Genomic DNA, 23,367 nt, shown 5'->3' on the forward strand with positions numbered 1-23,367 from the left:
AAACACCGTTCTTGGTAACACTCCGTGGTGGGTGGGTAGCAGGGGTGCTGAATTACTTTATTTCATCATGTCTCACCAATACCCTGGTTCAAACCGATCAAAACGTAGACATGTGGATCTAGATGACACTGATCAAACTGCAAATTTATCTCGTGAATTGGATTCCTGGGCCCGATTTATTGTGATCGAGGCAGCTGATAAACAACCATTAAAGCTTAATCCTTTCGCCATTTCAAAAGCAGTTTCAGGAATTGGCGGAGAAGTTAAAAATAAGACACGTCTTCGTACTGGCTCTCTTCTTGTTGAGTGTTCACGGAGACAGCAATTTCTCAATTTGCTATCTATACCTACATTTGCCAATATTGAGGTTGCTGTGTCCGTACACAAAACCTTAAATTCTTGCCGAGGCATTGTTCGAGACAGAGCTCGTTGCCTGTCCGACATGTCCAAAATTACAGATTAACTGACTAGTCAAGGGGTAACTGCAGTAAAGCGTTTCACTGTGAAATCCAGAGACGGTGACATCATCCCGTCAAATACCTATATGCTTGCATTTGCACTGTCGGCCCTTCCTAAGTCTGTTAAAGCTGGTTATCTAAACATCGGAGTGGAGGTGTATGTCACAAATTCTACAATCAACTTTACTACACGCTACAAGGACATACGCGTTCACAATTCTCCAATCACTTTATTACACGCTACAAGGCCATGCGCGTTTAGAATTCTACAATCAGTTTACTACACGCTATAAGGGCATCCGCGCTTTACAATTTTAGATACAATCCCTTTACTACACGCTAGAAGGACATGCACGTTTACAATTCTACATACAATCACTTTACTACACGCCATAAAGACATACGCGTTTACAATTCTACATACAATCACTTTACTACACGCTAGAAGGACATGCACGTTTACAATTCTACATGCACTCACTTTACTACACGCCATAAAGACATACGCGTTTACAATTCTACATACAATCACTTTACTACACGCTAGAAGGACATACGCGTTTAGAATTCTACATACAATCACTTTACTACACGCCATAAAGACATACGCGTTTACAATTTTACATACAATCACTTCCCTACACGCAACAAGGACAGGAGCGTTTACAATTCTACATACAATCACTTCCCTACACGCTATAACGACATGCACGTTTTGAAGTTTAAAGCATCAATTTAAGCAGATTATCGCATCACAAGTTCAGTAGTATTTATCAGTAATGTTGAGTTGTATTTGTTTATCAATAATGTTCAGAAGTATTATCAATAATGCTGTGTCAACTACACTGTTTGGGCCGCGACATGAAACCGCCCCCACCCCCTTCCCCACTGTGTTGCCAAATAAACATATTTCTTAAGTGTTTCTCTTCTTTGCACTTGCACGTAGTAGATGTAATTCAAACCACCGACCTCCCACTGTTCAGGCAGAGTTACCAACGAGTTATACTGAAGTTTATTCACGGCAAATATATGTTCCCAGGTGGCAGGGGTGAACAAAGTCAAACTTTGGGGAAGTGTTCGTGTCGCTGTTTGTGGATGTTATAGACTGAAACAAAACATGAGAAAGGTAAATATTCAGTTCCTGATATTTATTTCACTTTTTCTTTCTTTCGTGTCTGAAAATACAGATTTGTTTTTTACTTTTCCGGTATGCTGTTTTCCCGTGGAGTTTCACTTTGTTGCCTGATCCACTGCTTCATCTCATGGATGGTCTGCGGCAGCTCCTGGTTGTTGGTCTCCGGTAGGAAGCGAACGATGAGAGCCACCACGATACACAATGTGCCGAACACAGTGCCAGGTGCCCACGGCAGGTAGCGGTACTGTCATATAAGAATCATAATAATAACCCCCGATTCCTCTAATTTGGAAACCCCTTATATGGGAAAATTCGTGACTAGATAAAGACAAAGGGATATTGTTTCGCATCCATTAGTCTTAAACGTAGACTATTTTACTGAGTATGGTCCGGATTACCGATGATAAACACATGCGCAGATAACAGGGGAAGTGTTACGGGACCGCATAGGTTTAACTGGGTATAAAACTGAGGATGTGGTAGTACGACGTATTGACAGGGGTTAGAATGGGCCTATGCTTTTCGTTTGAGGCCACTAGATGGATCAAGTGGTCAGGAGTGACTGAACCCCGCGGCGGGGACGGTGCTCATAATTTAAAAAATCACTGGTTTGTCGGGTCCACATTCATGTATTTACAGGATACCGTCATTTAGCTGGAATATTGCCTGAGTCAGCCCCAAACAACAAGCAAACAAACAGACAAACGCATCACGCAGATACAAAGGAAAATACCACAATGCCCACATGAACAAGGCATGGCCATTAAATTGCTATACAAATAGTATATTCTAATATTATTTACGTTGTTGAAGTTAAATGAAGTCACCAGACCGCCTGCAACCTAACAAGGTATGAAGCACATGAATAACGTAAAATAATATTCACTCAATCACCTACAGTACACTTACCAACGTTCGTGTAAATGGAGCAAAGAGTCCACCAATTCTAGCAGACATTGATGCCAGGCCAAGCCCAACATTTCTGAAAACATAGCGCCATTAACATGAGGATATAAAAACAAATTATACTTTTGCTTTGTAGCTATCATGAGTATTCCAGCTTTCGGGTGACTTGTAACCTCTGACAAGCGAGATTGTTGTAATTGTTTGGAATATGGGTCCTATGGCCTCAAATACAAAAAATATATGGAGTCGTTAATTACTATGAGAAGTACTGTGTGTAGTGCCTGATATATTACTTACATCTATATTAGTGCAACCATATGTATGCTCTTTTAAACGCATGTACCTAAGTTAACTTAAGTGTAACCACCTTTGTCTCGTTGCCATGGTTCTGTTTCTTTAAGCATTTAGACTATTTACCAGTACTCGTTACCGTTTCAGTTATATTTGAAGGATTCACATCAACACAACTACCTTCTTGTAATATCAATATCATTTACGTAAAAATTATCAGACGTGAATTAAGATTAAAGACAAGAGAATGTGAAAACTCCCGGAAACCTCGCGGTTTCTGATTTTGAAATACTGCAGTTTGAAATCATGAAGATCGATCCACGCGATTGGAGTACGATGACATGCAATCAGGAAAGTACCCCAGCCTGACCACCCGATCCCCTTAGTAGCCCAGCCTGACCACCCGATCCCCTTAGTCGACCAGGATGTCCACGGGGTTCACATTAAATAGAGAAAGTAAGTAAATGTTTATTTCCCCGGAGTGGGGTCCTAGTTAATGGACGTTACTGCAGGTGAATTTTCTCGAAATCTATTATAGTCAACTGACTTCATTTGGGTAATAATTAGAATAAAATTGTAACAATAAAATTCTCTTGTTTTGCTGTAGCAGCTCTTGAAGCCGTTTCATACGACAACATCATGATTTTCTTTGGACACTTAAGATATCATCCAGACTAATTTCCAATAGATAACAAGAAAAAAGCAATACCAATCACTTTAATGTAATATTTGCTTCCACATCGACAAATGTATACACTCATGTCACACAGTGCTCATACGTATTTAGAGACTTTAACACTATCATCAAATTCATTATACACATATCTTCATTAAACAATCTTCATGTCTTACCGTATGTTTGTTGGAAATATTTCAGGGGTATACAGCCACACAATTGAAAATGACGTCGATATTGCAAATTTTCCTATAAAGGCAAATGCTGTAACCGCTACAGTGAAGGAAGGAACTGTTTCTGAAATATCAGTTTAAAATGATATATGAATCATGTATAGAGTGAGTTGGTGTGAGATGCCACAAGTTCCAAATCTACTATGGTAAAAACATATTTATAGCCTTCAATCATTATACTATAATGTTCACTCGCTATACCGCTGCGTTCCCTACCAATAATACTGAGGCGGTAGTTGAGTGAGGGTAGTGGAGTGAGAGTGAGGGGAGGAGGTAGTGGAGTGAGGGGAGGCGGTAGTTGAGTGAAGGGACGCAGTAGTAGAATGAGGGGAGGAGGTAGTAGAGTGAGGTCAGGAAGTAGTAGAATGAGGGTAGGAGGTAGTAGAGTGAGGGGATGAGGTAGTAGAGTGAGGACAGGAAGTAGTAGAGTGAGGACAGGAAGTAGTAGAGTGAGGACAGGAAGTAGTAGAGTGAGACAGGAAGTAGAGTGAGAACAGGAAGTAGAGTGAGGACAGGAAGTAGTAGAGTGAGGGGAGGAGGTAGTAGAGTGAGGGGAGGAGGTAGTAGAGTGAGGACAGGAAGTAGTAGAGTGAGGGGATGAGGTGAGGTAGTAGAGTGAGGGGAGGAGGTAGTAGAGTGAGGACGGGAAGTAGTAGAGTGAGGGGATGAGGTAGTAGAGTGAGGGGAGGAGGTAGTAGAGTGAGGGGAGGAGGTAGTAGAGTGAGGACAGGAAGTAGTAGAGTGAGGGGATGAGGTAGTAGAATGAGGAGAGGAGGTAGTAGAGTGAGGACAGGAAGTAGTAGAGTGAGGGAAGGAGGTAGTAGAGTGAAGGGACGCAGTAGTAGAATGAGGGGATGAGGTAGTACAGTGAGGACAGGAAGTAGTAGAGTGAGGGGAGGAAGTAGTAGAGTGAGGGGAGGAGGTAGAAGGGTGAGGACAGGAAGTAGTAGAGTGAGAGAGGAGGTAGTTGAGTGAGGGGATTAGGTAGTAGAGTGAGGACAGGAAGTAGTAGAGTGAGGACAGGAAGTAGTAGAGTGAGGGGAGGAGGTAGTAGAGTGAGGAGAGGAGGTAGTAGAGTGAGGACAGGAAGTAGTTGAGTGAGGGGATGAGGTAGTAGAATGAGGGGATGAGGTAGTAGAGTGAGGGCACGAAGTAGTAGAGTGGGATGGGTGGGGGTTGGGGGTGGGTAGAACAGTGAGGGGAGGCGGTAGAAGAGTGAGGGGAGGGGGTAGTAGAGTGAGGGTAGGAAGTATTAGAGTGAGGGGAGGCAGTAATTGAGTGAGGGGAGGCGGTAGTGGAGTGGGTGAGGCGGTAGTGGAGTGGGTTAGGCGGTATTGGGGTGGGGGAGGCGGTAGTGGAGTGAGGGAATGAGGTAGTTAAGTGAAGGAAGGAGGTAGTAGACTGATGGGACGCGGTAGTGGAGTGAGGGGAGGCGGTATTGGAGGGAGGGGATGAGGTAGTAGAGGGAGGGCATGAAGTAGTAGAATGAGGGCACGAAGTAGTAGAGTGGGATGGGTGGGGGTTGGGGGGGGTAGAAGAGTGAGGGAAGGCGGTATTAGAGTGAGGGGAGGCGGTAGTGGAGTGAGGGAAGGGGTAGTGGAGTAAGGAGAGGCGGTAGTGGAGTGAGGAGAGGCGGGAGTGGAGTTAGGGGAGGAGATGGTAGAGTGAGGGGAGGCGGTAGTGGAGTGAGAAGAGGGAGTATAAGAGTGAGGGGAGGCGGTATTAGAGTGAGGGGAGGCGGTAGTGGAGTGAGGGGAGGGGTAGTAGAGTGAGGGGAGGGGTAGTAGAGTGAGCGGAGACGGTAGTAAAGTGAGGGGAGGGGTAGTAGAGTGAGGGGAGGGGGTAGTAGAGTGAGGGGAGGGGTAGTAGAGTGAGGGGAGGGGTAGTGGAGTGAGGAGAGGCGGTAGTGGAGCGAGGAGAGGCGGTAGTAGAGCGAGGGGAGGCGGTAGTAGAGTGAAGGGAGGCGGTAGTGGAGAGGGGAGAGGCGGTAGTAGAGTGAGGGGACGCAGTTACTCGATGAGATAAAAGTGGTATTTGAGAAAACACATTAAATATCCTCTATATATCAGATCAGCAGTAATCTATCGAGTATGGAAGAAACCAACCACTGACAGAAAGCATGAAATGCAAAATTGTAATAAGTTACCTTTGAAGTTGTCAAATAGCACCGAGGCTATCAGTGATACGCCTGCTATTAGATGAAAGACCTGGCAAGTACGTTTCCTTCCAAATCTGTGGAGTATAAGCCCATAAAATCACCGTACACAGATATTTACCCCTAATGAGAGTTATATGGTCTTATATCCGTTGTATTCTATCTAATTAATTGAGACCACGTAAATCATTACCGGTCAACTGTGAGCCAAAATGTGATAACGCTCAAAACATCCGTGATACAGTTCAAACCAAAGCCGATGTATTTGTCACTGTGGAACTTTGTCGAGTTGAGATACAGTCCATAGTAGGTGAGGCTGTTGGTTACCCTAAACACAAAACAAAAAAATGATATGCACGGAAACACATGCAATCCGGCTATTTTGTTTGTTTGTTTGTTTGTTGCATAACACCGCACTCAACATTTTTCCAGCTACATGAAGTCCGTCTGTACATAACAGAATACAGACCGGCAACCAAGTGATTCTTATCAACGATCAAATTTATTAGAGTATGTTCAAACGTCATGTATGTAAGACATCAATGACCAAAACAGGTGTAAGACATCAGTGACACTTTAATATGTCTGACTCAACATGTGCTTGAGTACGAGGGAGATAACTCCCGGTGGTTTTAGATTCCAATCAACTTGACACAACGAAGGACCTGGTTAAGTCAACCTGCATAAGCATTCTATGACACCTCCCTTCTTAAGATATTTATTCAACATGTAACTTTCTTATAAATGTTCCTGAAATAAAAGTTATAAATGTAACTGCATGCAAGCCTTAGAGTCCATAATATAAATCCTATCACTTATCTCTATTTTACTTCAAATTAAAGTCTCTTCTCTGGTATTAAGTGTTAACTGCAAACACATTATCAATTGTCCATCACAACACTGGACTATCATTACTAATCATTATTTAAACTTGAACTTTAAAACACTTTAAAGGCAATCTGAGTATCTGGCTAGTGGCTTCATCACACGACTGCTGACACGAGTGATGACTGGTCCGGTTGTGGCCTGCGACGTTGACAACGGTGCTGACCCTTCCGCTGACTGTGACAATGACTGTGATGATGACTGTGACGATGACGTTGTAGTTGATGACAGTGGTGTCTTCACTGGCTGTTGGAACTGTGTTGTGTTGTTGGATGTTATGGGAGATTCAATTGGAGTATGGCCTCTTTCATTGTTGTCAAAACACAATTTCAGTGGGTTAATTTCATTTGTTTTCAGGAGATCTCTCCGGTTTCTCCTGAAGAATCTTCCACTACTTTCAGCAATGTATGAACGTTGTTCTTTGCTTGGTTTGACTACAGTTCCTGGTATCCATTTACCGACCTTACATTACCTTGTTGAAGTGGTTTCACCTCTTTGCATTTCCTGTCATGATAATATTTCTGTTCTTACTGTGTCTGTTTCAGGTTACTCCTGACATGGCTGTGATCGAATCCTGGTTTCAGGAGGCTTGGTTTAGTTGGAATAACTGTTCTTGTTCGACGACCCATCAGTAGCTGTGTAGGAGATCCAATGTCGGCTATGGGAGTATTTCGGAGATTCAACAATGGAAGATAGGGATCCTGACCATCGTCCTTTGCTTTCTTGAACAATCTTTTCACAGTTTGTATGGTTCGCTTTGCCAACCCATTGCTTTGTGGTTAATGAGGAGATGACGTCTTGTGTTCAAATCCATATTCTCTTGCGAAATCATGAAACTTATAATTTGTATACTGTGGTCCATTGTCTGTCATTACAAATTCTGGAATCCCATGCCTTGCAAAATGTTCTTTCAGGATGTTAATTGTAGTAACAGCCTTCATGTCATGTAGTTTGGAGACCTCAAACTACTTTGAGTAATAATCAACCACAATGATGTAGTGTTCACTTCCCAGTTCAAATATATCTGATCCAACATCTTGCCACGGTCTGTCAGGTATGTCATGCTGAATCAACGGCTTTCGTTGTTGACGTTTTCTGTAGTGACAACACACACCGCAGCTTGATACTAAATCTCTGATATGTGCATTCATGCTTGGTCAATAGAGTACTCATGTGCACGGTGCAAACATTTTCCCACTCAAACGTGACTCTGATGAAATTTTCTCAACATTTCTCTGTGCATGCTTGTAGGTACGATGATGCATTCACCTTTCAACAAGAGTCCATCTTGAAATGAAATCAATTCACGAGTATTCCAGTGTGGCTTAATTTCCCAACCTTGTTAGGAACATCAGGCCATCCATGAAGAACATACTCCTTTAGTTTTTGTAGAGAACTGTCATTTTCTGTTTCCAACCTCATTTCGGCCAGTCGATTTCTGGAAATTGGTAAGTTCTCAACTGTAAGTACCTCCAAATCCATATTTTCAGATTCCTCTAGGCTCAGGGTATCTGAGATGTACATTTCTGATACAGGTCTGTATATGACTCTCAAGTCATATTTCTTTACTTTCAACATGAGGCATTGAATCCAGGGTGGCGCTGCTGACAACGGTTTCTGGAACAGGTATCCAGGGATCTGTGATCAGTTTCCATGACAACAGTTTTCCATATATGTACTTGTGGAATTGTGTTGCTCCGTAAGACAATAGCTACCATCTCCTCCTCAACTTGCACGTACTTCCATTCCACAGGGTTGAGTGATCTGGAAGCATATGTTACAGGCTGTTCCTCTTGAGTGATATACGCTCCAACTCCACGTGATGATGTATCCACAGAAAGCTTGATTGTAGAGCTGACATTGTTATATTTCAATACTAGTGAATTGAGATCACTGTTTTCAGGTTGTTTCACGTTGTCTTTCAGTCCACTCCCAGTCAACATTCTTCTCCAAGAGCTGTCAAAGAGGCTTGTTAATTAATAAGAGGTTTGGTATGAATTTTCCCAAATAATTGACCATTCCCATGAATCTTTGTAGATCTTGTTTAATCTCTGGAGCTAGCATCTCTGTGATTGCTCGAAGTTTGTCTTCACATGGTTTCAGCCCTTCCACACCGAATGTATGTCCGACTTATGTTACTTCCTTCAGCCTGAACTTGCATTTCTCTTTGTTTAGCTTCAAGTTCATATCAGAACACTTTGTCAGCACTTTTTCCACTACTTTTTCATGTTCTTCCACTGTCTTTCCCCATATCAAAATGTCATCAGCTATGCTGTCACATCCATCAATATCCTCAAACATATGTGTCAATGTTCCATGAAAAATCTCTGGAGCACGGCTAATCCCAAAGGGTATTCGTTCAAATTTATACCTGCCGAAGGGTGTATTAAAGGTGGTGAGCCAGGTACTTTATTCATCCAGTTCTATCTGGTAATATCCAGATGCTGCGTCCAGTTTCGTGAATACCGAGGCGGTCGGGTAGCCTAGTAGTTAAAGCATTCGCTCGTCACGCCGAAGACCCAGGTCGATTCCCAACATAGGTACAATGTGTGAAGCCCATTTCTGGTGTTCCCCGCCGTGATTTTGCTGGAATATTGCTAAAAGTGACGTAAAACCGTACTCAATCAATCAATCGTGAATACTGTTGCTTCCTTCAGGTTAGCTGCAACTTCCTCTACAGGCTTCATAGGGAAATGTTCACGAAGTATAACTTGATTCAAGCTGTGCCGATCAAGGCAGATCCTTACTTTCTTGTTTGGTTTTTCTACAACGACAATAGGGCTGACCCACTTTGTTGATTTTGTTACCCTTGTTATTATGCGGGCTTTCTCCATTCTGTTCAATTCAGCCTTCACTTGATCCTGGAGGGCATATGGTATCTTTCGTGATGGCTGAACTACTGGTGTTACAGACTCGTCCACGTTCATGTGATGTTTGATGCACTTGATCTACCCAAGACCCTTGAATGTAGACTTGAACTCGCTGAATATCTGTGATGTATCTACTTTCTCTTCTTTTTCAGCTGTGAACATCGGCTTGATCAAGTTCATTTCCATGCACGAAGAAAGTCCTAGTACTGGCTTTACGTCTCTGTCTACGATGACAAACTCCACAGGAAACATCTTCTTCTTGTATTCAACAAGAAGATGTGCTTCACCCATCGGTTCCAGCTTTTGTCCAGAAGTTGACACTAGCTTTGCCTTTGATCTGGTAAGCATTCTTTCTCCAAGCGATTTGTAAAATTCCTTTGACATGACGTTACATTCAGCTCCAGTATCCAGTTTCATTGAAGCTTGGTTTCCACAAACTTCAAAATCAATTTTCCAGTCTTTTTCTGTGTCTTTTCCATTTGTCAGTGTGTCTATGAATAAAGTTTCTTCTTTGTTTCCATCAGAATCTTCAGATTCATTATCTGTCATGTCATTTTCCAGCATGTGAACTTTTTTCTTCCTTGTATCCTCTTGGTTGAAATGACAAACGCGTGCCATGTGATTCTTCTTGCCAGAATTTCCACATGTTTCACCATATGCAATACAATTTCCTTTTCTGTGTTTTTATCCACAAAAATAACAGTCCTTTTTCATTTCTGTTTCATTACCTATCTTCATACCTGTCCTTGAATTTGTTTTTTCTTTCGGTTGGATTTCTTTTTTATTCACTTTGATGAGGATTTTGGTGCAGCTTTTTTCCTTGGATTATCTTCGAAATTTCATAAATTTGTTTTTCTGTTTCTCCTGCTAACTCTGTCTATCGCCTTGTCGCACCAGTCTTGCCCTAACTTTATCACTGACAATTCCACAAACAATGCGGTCTGTAATCAAAGAGTCATTCAAATTGCCATATTCACAAGTCTTTGCCTTATTTCTGAGATCAGTAACATAATTGTCTATAGATTCATTTGGACCTTGATTTCTGGTGTTGAACAAATGTCTCTCATAACATTTTTTCTTGGGTTACAGTAAGCTTCAAATTTCTCATAAATTGGCTCTAATTTTGTTTCATCTCCTGCATTTGTCCATCTGAAAGTGTTGTAAATCTCTAAAGCATCAGTTCCAAGCACATGAAGCAATGTATTTGCCTGCACTACTTCATCCTTCTCAGCAGTACCGCTTGCAATCAGATAAATTCTTAATTGCTGCTAAAACCATCTCCAGTTTTCTGCCAAATTGCCCTTCAAACTCAGTCCAGGAGGTGGGCTTAATTGTTCCTTTTCCAGTTTACTTCTGACACCATGTGAGACATCAATGACCAAGACAGGTGTAAGACATCAGTGACACTTTAATATGTCTGACTCAACATGTGCTTGAGTACAAGGGAGAAAACTCCAGGTGGTTTTAGATTCCAATCAACTTGACATGCACAACATGTCTTTAACCTAGTTAAGTCAACCTGCATAAGCATTCTATGAAAATATATATTAAAAAAGGACCTTTTCATCTCTGGGCGGTGGTGTTAGGAATGTGTTAACATGGATGTACAGTTGGGGAAGGATACGCTAAAATCTTCGCCAACATCTGGTATTTGATGGTGATTCATGAACACATGATATAGTTGGAATCGTACACATACTCTGCTTTTAGCAGAGATCTTTATTATGATTTTAATGTTTTTTGTCGCTTTCATTTGCCAGACAAATAAATATAGGTCTCGCTAGATCGCTAGATCAGCTTCACCCCGGAAGATGAAAAGGCTGGTCAATAACCTACCACATAAACCACGTGACTGCGGACAGCTTGAGTATCTCTCTATCCTTGAAGATCTGCAGAATTGGCTTCTCCTCTGTTCCTTTACCATGAACGTTTCTGTTGTTTTCACCTTGTCAAGGCCACGGTTGGAGTGTGTATCAAGGAGAGAGTGATGTTCCTCATTTGGCGACATCACCTTCTCTCTGAAGAGAGCCGTGATAACATTTTCATCAACATGGTTCACACGACAAGCCTTCTTCAAGTTGCGCTCTATGATGTGGTATTTCTTGTTTGCTGCAAGCCACCTGTAGCTTTCATCCAATATCCTGCAGCAAAAATATAGAGTAATGAGTGAGTGAGTTGGGCTTAACGCCGCTTTGAATTGCAGTGATTTCACAACGTATTTACTTAATATGAGAGGAAAGCCCGATCCCAAAGAATAAATTAAGAAATGAATCCAACGCAAGTCTAGAATAATTTGTCAAATCTAGATTTCCCCAGATCTAGGCCTCAGCACTTTATTACAGTCTATTTGGATTTTATTTCTTGGGCATGCCAGGAACCTATGATCGTAGGTTCCAATCCCGGTTCACTCCGATTATGTTTCTTGGTTTGTCAGCACCATACCGGTGGGTTTCATCAAAGTGGTAAACGTCTGAGACCTGCATGAATTCAGGCTTTCCTGCCACATCAAAGCTGACACGCCGTGATATAACTTGAATACTGTTCATAGCGGCGTTAAATCCACCTTACTCACTACCAAGCTTGAGAACAAAATCCATCAATATGTATTCAACTAACCTACCGGAAACAAGCAACAGCTCTTCTTGTTGTTTAATTTTTAAATAGAATATAGAAACACAAATGCTACAAAATAGATCATATCTTTCCGAGGCAAGGGAGTTAACTGACTTTAAAAATCCAGTTTCCACTCTTGCGGAACTGAGACTGAATTATGGAGTCAGATTTTGCCTGGACTAACGAGTAGTACTTAAAAGTCCCGTAACAACATGGCAACCGCCGTGCCTAATTCGTTCGATCGCAGGATTTGCAGAGCATGTTTACCGTCAACATATTATTTCTAAATCTTTTCATGTTTTTAATCAAGGGTGCTCAGGTGATATGATGCACTTTGAGACGTAAAATCCATTTTATTACAATCGATCTCAGAAAGATGGGAAGATGAGGTGAGGTAAGGTGACATGGGGCTTAACGTGGCGTCCACGATTATTTCACTTATAGAGCGATGTGCATGTGTGGCCGCTTGTACTAGCCCGGACTAATGCCGATTTTAAAGTGCTAGCCCACTGGGCATGCCGCAGTGTAACATGAATACCCACTCAGACACAGTAGTCTAACTCCGAGCTGACCATGCCAAGCGACAGGCATGGTAACAATAGATACCATCTTTTAACATCTTTTGTTATGATGCGGCCAGGGATCGAACCCCGGACCTTCCACTCTACTGGCGGACGCTCTACCACTAGACCACGGAGGTGGTCTCAATGGAAGAAGATATACTTACCAGGGTAAAAATATAAAGTAAGACGATGTGAGGCCCGTAACTAACTGATGAATCCTCCAGCTCATGTTCCTCGCGAGGTAGGCAAATGCAGCATAGATCACTATTGAAACTGACCAGCCCCCACTGATTATGACAGAGATGGTTGATCTCTGTTTTGCTGGGACAAGCTCCAGACAGAGTGATGTCGAGGCTATGACACAACCCTGGAATAAAGCGCGTGCGGAATAGTTTGCATCTTACAATTTGTTTTTTTCTCAAAAAGAACATTAGATACAGATATGCCCCGTGAAGATCCGGGGTAGGATAGGTCTTCAGCAACTTCACAACTCGGGTGGTCAGGCTCGCTGACTTAGTTGATGCATGTCATCGTATCCCAAGTGTGTAGATCAATGCTCATGATGACAACCCATGGATTGTCTGGTTCAGACTCGATTATTTACAGACCACCGTCATGTAGCTCGAATATTGCCGAGCGCGGCGTTAAACAACAAACATATGGCGCGGTCTTAAAGTTTTGCCCACCTTAATAATCAAGAGCATATGTACGATATTTATATATTGGTATGGCACCATATTGGGTATAATTTGAGTGTGGTGACAGGTTATGGAGCTTGGCAAGTCAGGATGTGGTTGTATTGAGCGCATGAGGATGTAGGTCTAATGGGCGAGTTAAGATTTGTATATACTGTTGTGAAGTTATGGGCATTTCGGCGATTGAGTATGTGTGTGTTTTGGGCGAGTGAGAATGTGTGTTTTGGGCGAGTTAGTATGAGTGTCTTTTGGGCGAGAGAGTATAAGTGTGTACTGGGCGAGTGAGTATGAGAGTGTTTTTGGCGAGTTAGGATGTGGTGTATAGGGCGAGTGAGTGATGGTGTGGTTGTATGAAGCAACTGAAGTTGTGGGAGCTGGGATGTGTCTGTATTGGGCGAGTAAGTATGCGGGTGTTTCGGGCGAGTACGTATGAGTGTGTATTGGGCGAATGAGTATGAGTGTGATGGTGGTTGGTTGGTTGTTTACGCCGCACTCAGCGATATTCCAGCTATATGACAGCGGTCTGTAAATAATCTAGTGATTAATATCATAAGCATCGCCCCACACAATTGGGATACGATGACATGCATCAACCAAGACAACGAACCTGACCACCCGATCCCGTTAGTTGCCTCTTACAACAAGCACAGTCGCCTTTTACGGCAAGCATGGGTTGCTGAAGATCTATTCTACCCCGAATCTTCACGGGCCGTATCAGTGTGGATTGGGCGAGTGAGAATGGGGGTGTTTTTGGCGACCGGACGGTTATTGATGTTATAGTTGTGTATGGAATGAAATTGTGTCAGGCGAGAGAACCCTGTGAGTGTGTTGTCTTGGGTATGTTGGGCGAGTTAAGATGTGTATGAAGTAGTCAATCGGGGATGTCGGCCTGTTGGGCGAGTGAGGCCGTTGAGTGTGTTGGCTTGTGGTCTTATTGGGCATGAGCTTGTCGATAGATGGTAGCTGGCATGCTTGGTGCCTACATAAATATTACCATCATCGCCGCTCCCTGTAGAATCTTCAGGGCAGCGAAAGCAGCATATTGTGGAACAAATGGCATGACAGTGCCAACTGCGAAGGCTGAGATCCCAGCCATAACCAAGGAGTACTTGCGCCCATACGTATCAGCTATGACTGGGAAAACGACTGCTCCTACACCCAGACCAACCATATAGAAGGTTTGAAGAAGATCACCAAGACTTTCTTTTTCACAAACAAGGTCCCACTGTGGAATAGACAACGCCAATGATAATATCATGGTACTATATTTACTATAATGTTACCCATTACAAAGCACAATAGGAAAATTTGATGCGAGTAAACATGCATGGGTTTTGTGGTTACAGAATTAATTAGAATGTTGACAGACTGAACACCTTTGCGCTTGCATTGTTTTGCTCATCATTCTTCTTTTTTTTTTACAATTATTCAGTATTGTATCATACAGTTTAATGTAACAGTAATTCAAATTCACAAACGAGTATTAAAATTCATGTATTAAATCCAATGAATAATTATTTGGTTCCAACTGATTGTATTTCATATTAGATTACCAAACACCTCTCTGAAAGATAACTTTACTTTAAAAGAAAAGCTGGGGATCATGACATATAAATGTTAGGATCGGCCTTTAGAAGAAATATCAGCTTTGAAAAATGACTGCTGCAGATTGAAAGATGTCGGAGCCAACACCATACGCCCAATCACACTCGAAACATTGCACGTGGGCCATGAAATTCCTCGGTGCACGTGGGAAGGGGGTCTTGCTCGATTTTGACACTTACCAATTAGTTATTGTTAACTGTATAAACTTTGATGTCAATAAGTATATATACCTATGTTGTTTAGCACTATTCATCCCTTGCTTGATAAAGGTGTTAGGATCTACACCGAAACGTCGCACTAATTGTAATAAAGAGGTTGTTCATCCATAGAACTCGTCTTACTTCATCACACCAACTTCTAAATGCCACTGAAAGAAGTTAGCTATTGTTAATTTTCATTTTATTTCATTTTCCACAGTAACACCTAAGGTCTCTATTTTTGCTTTAAAGTGGCTTTTGCGATCAAATTGGGAATGTGTCGTCTACAACGTGATAAACGCTAAAGAGCTGTTGGCATGTTTCAAACTGGAAGAATTCAGCAAGAGGCATCTAATACGTCCCACGTGTTTCCGCCTATGATTTGCTGACTTTGGAAGAGGTTTCTGCAGTAAGAAAATGTTAATGAACGGCCCCGCACAGGGATCCCTACGTCAACAACTTTGAAACCAGGCCCAAACAGCTGCCAATCGCTGTTTACTTGCGCCAGGCCACCGAACTGGGGCTGGTACTGAAATCGTCTGATTGTAGCTAATTTCCATACTCGGCGACCTCGTGTTGTGCCATCGTTAACAAATCGACATATTCCAACAAGAAGCCAACGTTATTTAGCAAGAGCAAGAGGGGGAATCGCCGATGGCCAAGTGTAATGTTCTCGATAGACGTGGATGTATCTGGAGACGTTCAAACGAACGTCCTACGAACATCAACGTAAGGCAACATGAAAAATTTGGGGCGGATCAATATGACTGCCAGCACGCCACTTCATATTGTCCAAGGAAGGGACACTAAACAGCACAACATACTTGTTGTGCCTCTTGTTCGTCATGTTGCTCTACGTTTTGTCTTTCAAGACAATAAGTCGTGTCAACCATGCAAGTATCGTAACTGACTTCATCCAGCAGCAAAACATGACCAGAATGCAGTCCTGACCTTTCCCCAATAAAGCATGTCTGGGACATAATCGGGAGACGTCAACGTCAAAGGCCACAAACTACATTAGCCGAACTGGACCAAGGTGCTGCAAGAGGAATGGACGAGACTCCCTCAACTTGTCACTGGGAGATTAAATCGGACCATGCCACGCCGTACAAACGAATGTTTGATGAATCGTGGGAGCATGGTCCATTGCATCTTCTCGAGGCAAGCCTTGGATCAAGTCATCTCAAACATTCCTTTTTACACACCCTTGCCGTCTTTCTTGGTTGTTTGCACAACACACCTTTGTTCTGTTGATTGTCATGTTGCATCTGGTACCTCCTTTGTCTTTATCCACTACCATCACCCGATACCTCTTGGTATTTCTGTACTGTTTGGGGTAGAGTATCGGACACATTTACCCTCAATTTCCATTTTTTCACAAATATTCTATTCGTAAACAACGTATCCGAAAACAGGTACAACGTCATCTGCAAAAGACAACAAATGAAACTTTCTTCTTTTATGCTTTTACCTCGGATACAAGGGACAATTCTCTTGCCGCTTCATATTCATAGCCCTCAATGCAGTCCAGTCTCTTGCTTTCCAAATGGTCCGACATGTTGGTTGTGATGGTGATGCCACATTCATGGTATGTGATGTTTAATCCAGCGTCATCTTCCCCAACTGGAAGACCTTCTTCAACTGATGTACGGTTAAGCTCTTTACACCGGAATGGGACATAAGATCCTGCATACGGAAGGTATAAAAAACAAACACGTTAATATCATTTTGGCTGCATAAAAGATGTTTCTCGGGAACATTTTTCTCAAAGGTGGGAAGATTTGTGGGACCTTTATATCTGTAACTTAAACATCTTTAACATATACAGTATAGCCAAGAAACAGTTGATGCCTAAATATAATCTTTGTCAGCAAGGGAACTCTTTCCGCCATAAAGTTCCCGCTCCTTACAACACGTAGCTGTAGGATGTGAGAGAGTGAGTGCCGGGTAGCTTTTCGTGTTGCATAATGTGCTTTCTCTTTTTCGAATTGTATATATTCATGGATGCTGGATTTGGAGAATTGTAATCGTTTTGTACCACATTCTTCCGGATGTCAGGATGAGGATCTGAAAGCGAGTTTCCACCTTCATAACAGTATGAAGACTGTAACGTTAGCTTTAAAGAGGAAATACACATTGAGCTATATTTTTGTAGTTTTCATGAACTGTATTCATGTTTTATGATATTATTAAAAAAATGCTGACTTATTTGAATGTTTAAGTTCTTCGCGATTGGAGGTAGTAACAGGCGTTGGGAGGTGAGACTGCATTGAGGTCTCGTGTCTTCGCCGTTTCTTACCCATAGTTTGTATTACAACTGTTGTAAACGGGAACAAAATGTATACAGTGTTTGTGAATAAACCTAGGCTATAGCGTGATATGTGTATCACATCTTATGTTGCCACTTATCCCATTTTCAACAAAACTGAAGCTAATAGCAAAATGATACAATATTTGTATGTCTTCGCTGACTCTTACCCATTTTGTGTTAAAAGTATTGCATCATTTGATGATCCGTGGCGCCATAGACATGATATGTTCACCAGATGTGCAATAACGTCGACATTTCACCCATGGCGCAATTGACCCATGAACATCCGGGTTAGAACAGGTATTCAACAATCCATGCTTGTCGTAAAAAGCGACTATGCTTGTCGTAAGAGGCGACTGACGGGGTCGGGTAGCTAGGCTCCCTGACTTGGTTGAAGCATGTCATCGTATCCCAATTGCGTGTATCGATGCTCATGATGTCAATCACAGGATTGTCTGGTCCAGACTCTATTATTTACCGACCACCATTATATAGCGGAGTGCGGCGTTAAACAACAAACAAACATACTATAATTGTGGCATGTTACCGTTGATTGCTGGACTCTCTACATTCACTGTATCCTGACGACTGCGCTACCATGACTGACGTCATCAGTTTCAGCTACCATAGGACATGTTGTCAACCCTCAACAAAGACTCAGGTAGGCGAGTCTGTACAACGATGGCAGAACAGAAACCGTTTTCTGATGAGAGCAGGTTACAGCCCTTCACAACAGATGGATGTGGGACAGGGTGTGCATGTGTATCGTCGTTGGGAAAAACGCACGGCTCATTGTGTCCAGGATACTGTTCTATATTGATGTGACAGGATACTGGTTTTGGCAGTGTTTTGCGTCTAGCTGTCCTTCTGCCCGTATTTCCATCTGTCCGTCCGCTTCTCAAAGGGGACAACTTTTCTCAAAAACTATTTAAGTCAGAAAAATGAAATTTCACACACTGATATAACTGGTCATGATCTTAAATGACTTCGAAAATTCATTTTTTACAGAGTTATGGCCCTTGTTCCATGCTTTTCAAATTCGTGCATACTGGGGACGCGTTTTCTCAGACACTACTGAAATTACATGAATGAAAGTTTGCATGCTTATCTAAGAGATACTTGTGAAGGCTGAGTTCGAAAATTGGTTTTACCCAGAGTTACTTCCCTTCCTACGTGTTTTTTAAGATTTGAGCATACACAGTTTCAGCCCTTGATCCATGTTATTTTACAAAGTGCATATAAGCGTCTTCAATGGGGACAAGTTTTCTCAGAAACTTTTGAAGTTAGCTTACCTAAGAGATACGTATCAAGACTGAGTACGAGAATTGGTGCCGTACATTATTTTCTTCCAGAAAAGAGGCCTTTTGTGGGTATCAGTTTCACATTTAATACTTTGTTCTGCTGAGATAAAGCGACCCTATTGCCTATCTCTTCTTAAGGCTTTATAGGTCTCTTTTTTTCTAGTTTTTCTAACAAAATTCTAATGTGTCCCAGGCGGGGATAGTGATAAGGTTGTTTTCTTGTTTCAAGTGCAACCATGCATTGTGATTCTAATGTCAACCATATTGTGATAACAGTGACTCAAAACTGACAACATTCCCCATTTCCTTAGGTATCATTACATATAATGCAAAATCACGAATTATATAGAGTATGTTGTTAGGTAATGTATGTATATATTAGCACAGTGCATTCTACTGACACGAAGTTCACTAAAACATTACAATACTACATGCTTTGCATTTGAAAAGAAAGACAATACAAACCTTATTTATTATGACAAGTCACCATTCGAAGTTTATAAGTTACCTCATTAGTAAATACAATTTGGTAAATACATAACTTTAGTTACTCAAGAAAACCGGATGGCTGGCGTTTCCCAGTGGTTAATGTCCGCGTTAAGCACATTTGTCTCCAGTATGATCTGAGTGAACAACATATACTCGAGAACCATGACACTTTGTTTGGACAAGGGTGTGTGTATTCTCATGTATAGGTATTATTTACTGACTCACCTGTGAATATGATACAGGAAACTGCGAAGGCAGTAGGTAAAATACTTAGGACCAGTGGAATTAGTTGATAAATCTGATATACCCCTCTCCATTTCAAGGCCAATAGTATGCTATCGAAGCCTTCATCGCTATTTGAGGCGGCCATCACCCTGATATGTTATAGCGCAAGTAACTGTAGGTATAGTGGAGAAACTGTTTCTGATATTAACCCTTAATACCACAGTGAAACCGATATCAGTGAACCTGCTGACGGGCATTACTGAAGGGTGAGGATACAAATGGTTAAACTGTGCACGGCTTTTATATACTACTCAAAATAAGTTAAAGAACACCAGATATATAATACACGATTTAGCAAATTGGTCATGGCATTATGTGTTATAACATTACTATCATCTAATGTTTGGCAACATGTTGCACCACGTCTGGGGTATTGCTGATCCTCCTGACACTTTCTGGAAACACTTCTGGTAGTCATGCAAATGAATTGAAAACATGAGCAAAACACAGGAATATTGTCGCCCAAACACAACGCTGCACCTATCCTTAGCAACAACCAACACAATTTTCATGCTCAGCATATGAAAGTGGTGATGTTCATGGTGCACGTGCATGCTTTCCCTTTAAGAAGGCGATGACGATGATCGTGTTATCACACTTTCCAAAACCATGCCACAGAGACGACATCTGACTGATGTTGATAGAGGACGAGCTATTGGTTGGCTCCAGGAAGGCCTTTCTTTACGTGAAGTGGGCAGAAGATTGCAGGTGTCCCCCTCTGTCATTCACACCCTTTGGCATCGTTTTGCTGCCACTGGCAGAGTGCAAGAGCGACATCGTTCTGGACGGCCAAGGTGTACCTCACAACGTGATGACCGATACCTGGTTCTCCAAGCACTCAGGCAGCGTACATCAACAGCAAACAACCTCAGGTTACAGTTAAGGGCTGTCAATAACACTGTCGTTAGTGATCAGACGGTGCGAAACCGTTTACGAGCTGCGCACTTGAGAAGTCGACGACAAGCAGTGAGACCACCTTTACGTCCAGTTCACAGAACAGCACGTCTGGCTTGGTGTCGACAACATGTGCGTTGGAACAGACAGCAATGGTCTCGTGTACTGTTTACAGACGAGTCCCGATTCTGTTTGCAGCTCAATGATGGAAGAATACGGGTGTGGCGTCGTACTGGAGAGAGATTCACTGATGCCACAGTACGTGAACGTGTCGCTTTTGGAGGGGGATCAGTGATGGTATGGGGAGGATTCTGTTGGAATCACAGGACTCCTCTGTACCATATTGTCGGGAATCTGAATGCTGCCAGGTACCGTGATGAGATTCTTGAACCCCTGGTATTGCCCACACTTCGTCAGATTGGTCAAGGTGCTATCCTTCAGGACGACAATGCAAGACCCCATCGCGCTCGGATTATCACTGACTATCACAGACAAAGGCAGATTACCGTTATGCAATGGCCTGCTTATTCGCCAGATCTGGCGCCCATTGAACATCTTTGGGATGCCTTGGGAAGAGCCGTTCAAGCTAACCACCCACCTCCTGTTAATCTCCAGCAACTGTTAGGATTTCTTCATCAGGAATGGCAAGCAATTCCACAGACAACACTGCAGCAGCTTGTCCGATCTATGCGTAGAAGATGTCAGGACTGTATTGCTTCCAGGGGTGGGTATACCCGATATTGAAGGAACAGGATTATCCTGAACTGTAGTGTGTGACTTTTGATTTATAGGGTACATGCAATTCATACTGATTTGCTCTGGTCAGCTGTATGCCAGCGTTTCTTTCGTCAATGAAATGTCATGATTAAATACTTATCTTTCCCAATCAGTGTTGTTCCTGTAGCCACGATTTATTTTTTGAGTGATTTTGATAACTTATTTGGGTGTTCTTTAACTTCTTTTGAGTAGTATATATATGCGTGCATGTCCATGTAAGACTATGAATAATTGATCACCTGACTCTACATATATGTAATCTTGGTTTAAATATGCAAATGTTTCACATCAATTTCTGCTCATGATCTCACATGCTGATGACAATGTATTTTGTTCACTTTGATGACCTGGCATTATTTGGATTGAAAGTTGCACCCGTGTCGAGGGGCGAACGCTTTCCCCCAAGGATACAAGTCGTGAGAAGCTTATTGAAACAGAAAACACAAAAACACATTCTATCTACAAACGTATTTCTTTAGTGAGGCATCACGTGCAGTGTAGCTTGACTGTACACGCCGTTGCAGTATATGTACCATGTATAAAGACTTTTTTTTCGATTGAAAGTGAGGGAATGCTGATTTGAATAGTATTGAGGTTAAACGAAACAGCTTGATGTTGAAAGAACGGAAATAGAGCATATACTGGCAGGCACATTGTCAGGCTGACGTATAGAATGTATGTGTAAGTTCTGTATAAGGCTAAACAAGAATAATTCTATAAGGGAACCCTCGAGCCCTTTCTGTTTCTTAGAGTGAGTGAGTGAGTGAGTGAGTGAGTGTGGTTTTACGGCGCTTTCAGCAATTTTCTAGCAATGTTACAGCTGGGGACACCAGATATGGTTTGAATACATTGTACCCACGAAGGGAATCGAACCCGGGTCCTCGGCGTAATAAGCAAACGCTTTAACCATAGCCTTACCCCACCGCCCCGTCTATTTCCTGGAGTTGATGATGGGATGGGTATATGCTGACAGTGGATAAGGGCTAGAATAGGATTGGGTGATTGCTTTACAAGCACGGGTGTGTAAAGGAGACTATCATATCTTCGAACCATACCAAAAGGTGCAAATCTGAAGACGATCAGGGACTACAGGTACATGGTGAAGTCACAATGACCTCGTACATGTTAGTTATATTTGAATTTGATCTTTTTACATCATATTCTTGATATTTGAAAGCCAACGGAAATGCGAGAATGTGCAAACTATATGATATTTGTCTTTAAGCCATCAAAAGTCTATTTCTGGGTACCCCCCCCCCCCCCCCCCCCCAACATTTACACATGGGCTCCACTTGGGGTAAAGTGGGCTGGGAAATCGGTCCTAGATGGGTTGCCCTTCTGGGCCCCGTTCGGATTTGTGCAAGGGTTCCAGCAGGATCCCAAATGGGCATACATTATATTGCCCAGATGGGAGCCAGGGGCTTGTGCCTCTGAAGGTGTGTATGAGTTGTTTCCTGCATGCATATCACATGCAGCCCTTTTGTGGTATCTCTACCTCATACATGCATATATTGGTCAAATTAATGTGCATTAAACACACCCCGTTCTCCACTGTGACAACACAAACATTCACGACAACAGTTTTCAGTCAGCAAGAAGAACTGTTTGGGTTGTATTTTCTTTATTTAGATCCTTCAATCACAGCATTCATGCACGTATCGACCTTTTCTTTATATATTTTTAGCTAATCCACGAAACCAAGAATATAATGTGTTGTCCTTACTGTCGTAACCATTTCTGCTGTGACTACGCAAGACATTCTGTTCATGTCAATTCACGCATCCAACCCCCTCCCCACAACCTCCACAGAAACACATTAAATACGTAAATACGTAAGTAGATAAACGCGATAAATATATATAAACGATGCATTAGCTTTTACCTCAGATAATTGTCATCACTGTCAAAATTATAGTCTAAGATAATATAGTCTTATCGAGTCTGGACCAGACAATCCAGTGATTGACATCATGAGCATTGATCTACGCAACTGGGATACGATGACATGCATCAACCAAGTCAGCGAGC

At 42.2% G+C, this 23,367-nt stretch overlaps 2 protein-coding genes across 2 annotated transcripts in view; both read right to left on the reverse strand.

Annotated features, from left to right (window-relative positions):
* The window catches only part of LOC124145079 (solute carrier family 22 member 6-like), a 24,132-nt gene extending 22,459 nt beyond the window's left edge, over positions 1-1,673 (reverse strand). The window contains exon 1 of the mRNA XM_048398730.1: positions 1,659-1,673. The gene's annotated coding sequence lies outside the window, so the exon portion shown is untranslated. The remainder of the gene's footprint in view (positions 1-1,658) is intronic.
* Positions 1,603-19,761, reverse strand: LOC124145080 (solute carrier family 22 member 6-A-like). The gene is made up of 8 exons (XM_048398732.1): positions 19,609-19,761; positions 16,754-16,968; positions 14,475-14,705; positions 12,950-13,152; positions 11,446-11,750; positions 3,643-3,763; positions 2,503-2,575; positions 1,603-1,837 (listed from the first exon to the last, which is right to left on the reverse strand). Exons 1-8 carry the CDS (start codon positions 19,751-19,753, stop codon positions 1,655-1,657), a joined length of 1,476 nt encoding a protein of 491 aa, XP_048254689.1. The 5' UTR covers positions 19,754-19,761; the 3' UTR covers positions 1,603-1,654.
* Positions 19,762-23,367: the final 3,606 nt, after the last annotated feature.

This window comes from Haliotis rufescens, unplaced genomic scaffold, assembly GCF_023055435.1.
Source record: "Haliotis rufescens isolate VD_foot unplaced genomic scaffold, xgHalRufe1.0.p SCAF_1, whole genome shotgun sequence".
NCBI classification, from domain to species: domain Eukaryota; kingdom Metazoa; phylum Mollusca; class Gastropoda; order Lepetellida; family Haliotidae; genus Haliotis; species Haliotis rufescens.

Bases quoted from the DNA above. Each gene is read 5' to 3' on its own strand.
- LOC124145080 (XM_048398732.1), bottom strand. From the start codon at position 19,753: ATGGCCGCCTCAAATAGCGATGAAGGCTTCGATAGCATACTATTGGCC. The intron at 16,969-19,608 runs GTGAGTCAGTAA...TTCCGTATGCAG, and splicing joins TTCCTGTATCATATTCACAG to GATCTTATGTCCCATTCCGG. The intron at 11,751-12,949 runs GTAAGTATATCT...TTTTTGCTGCAG, and splicing joins TACTTTATATTTTTACCCTG to GATATTGGATGAAAGCTACA.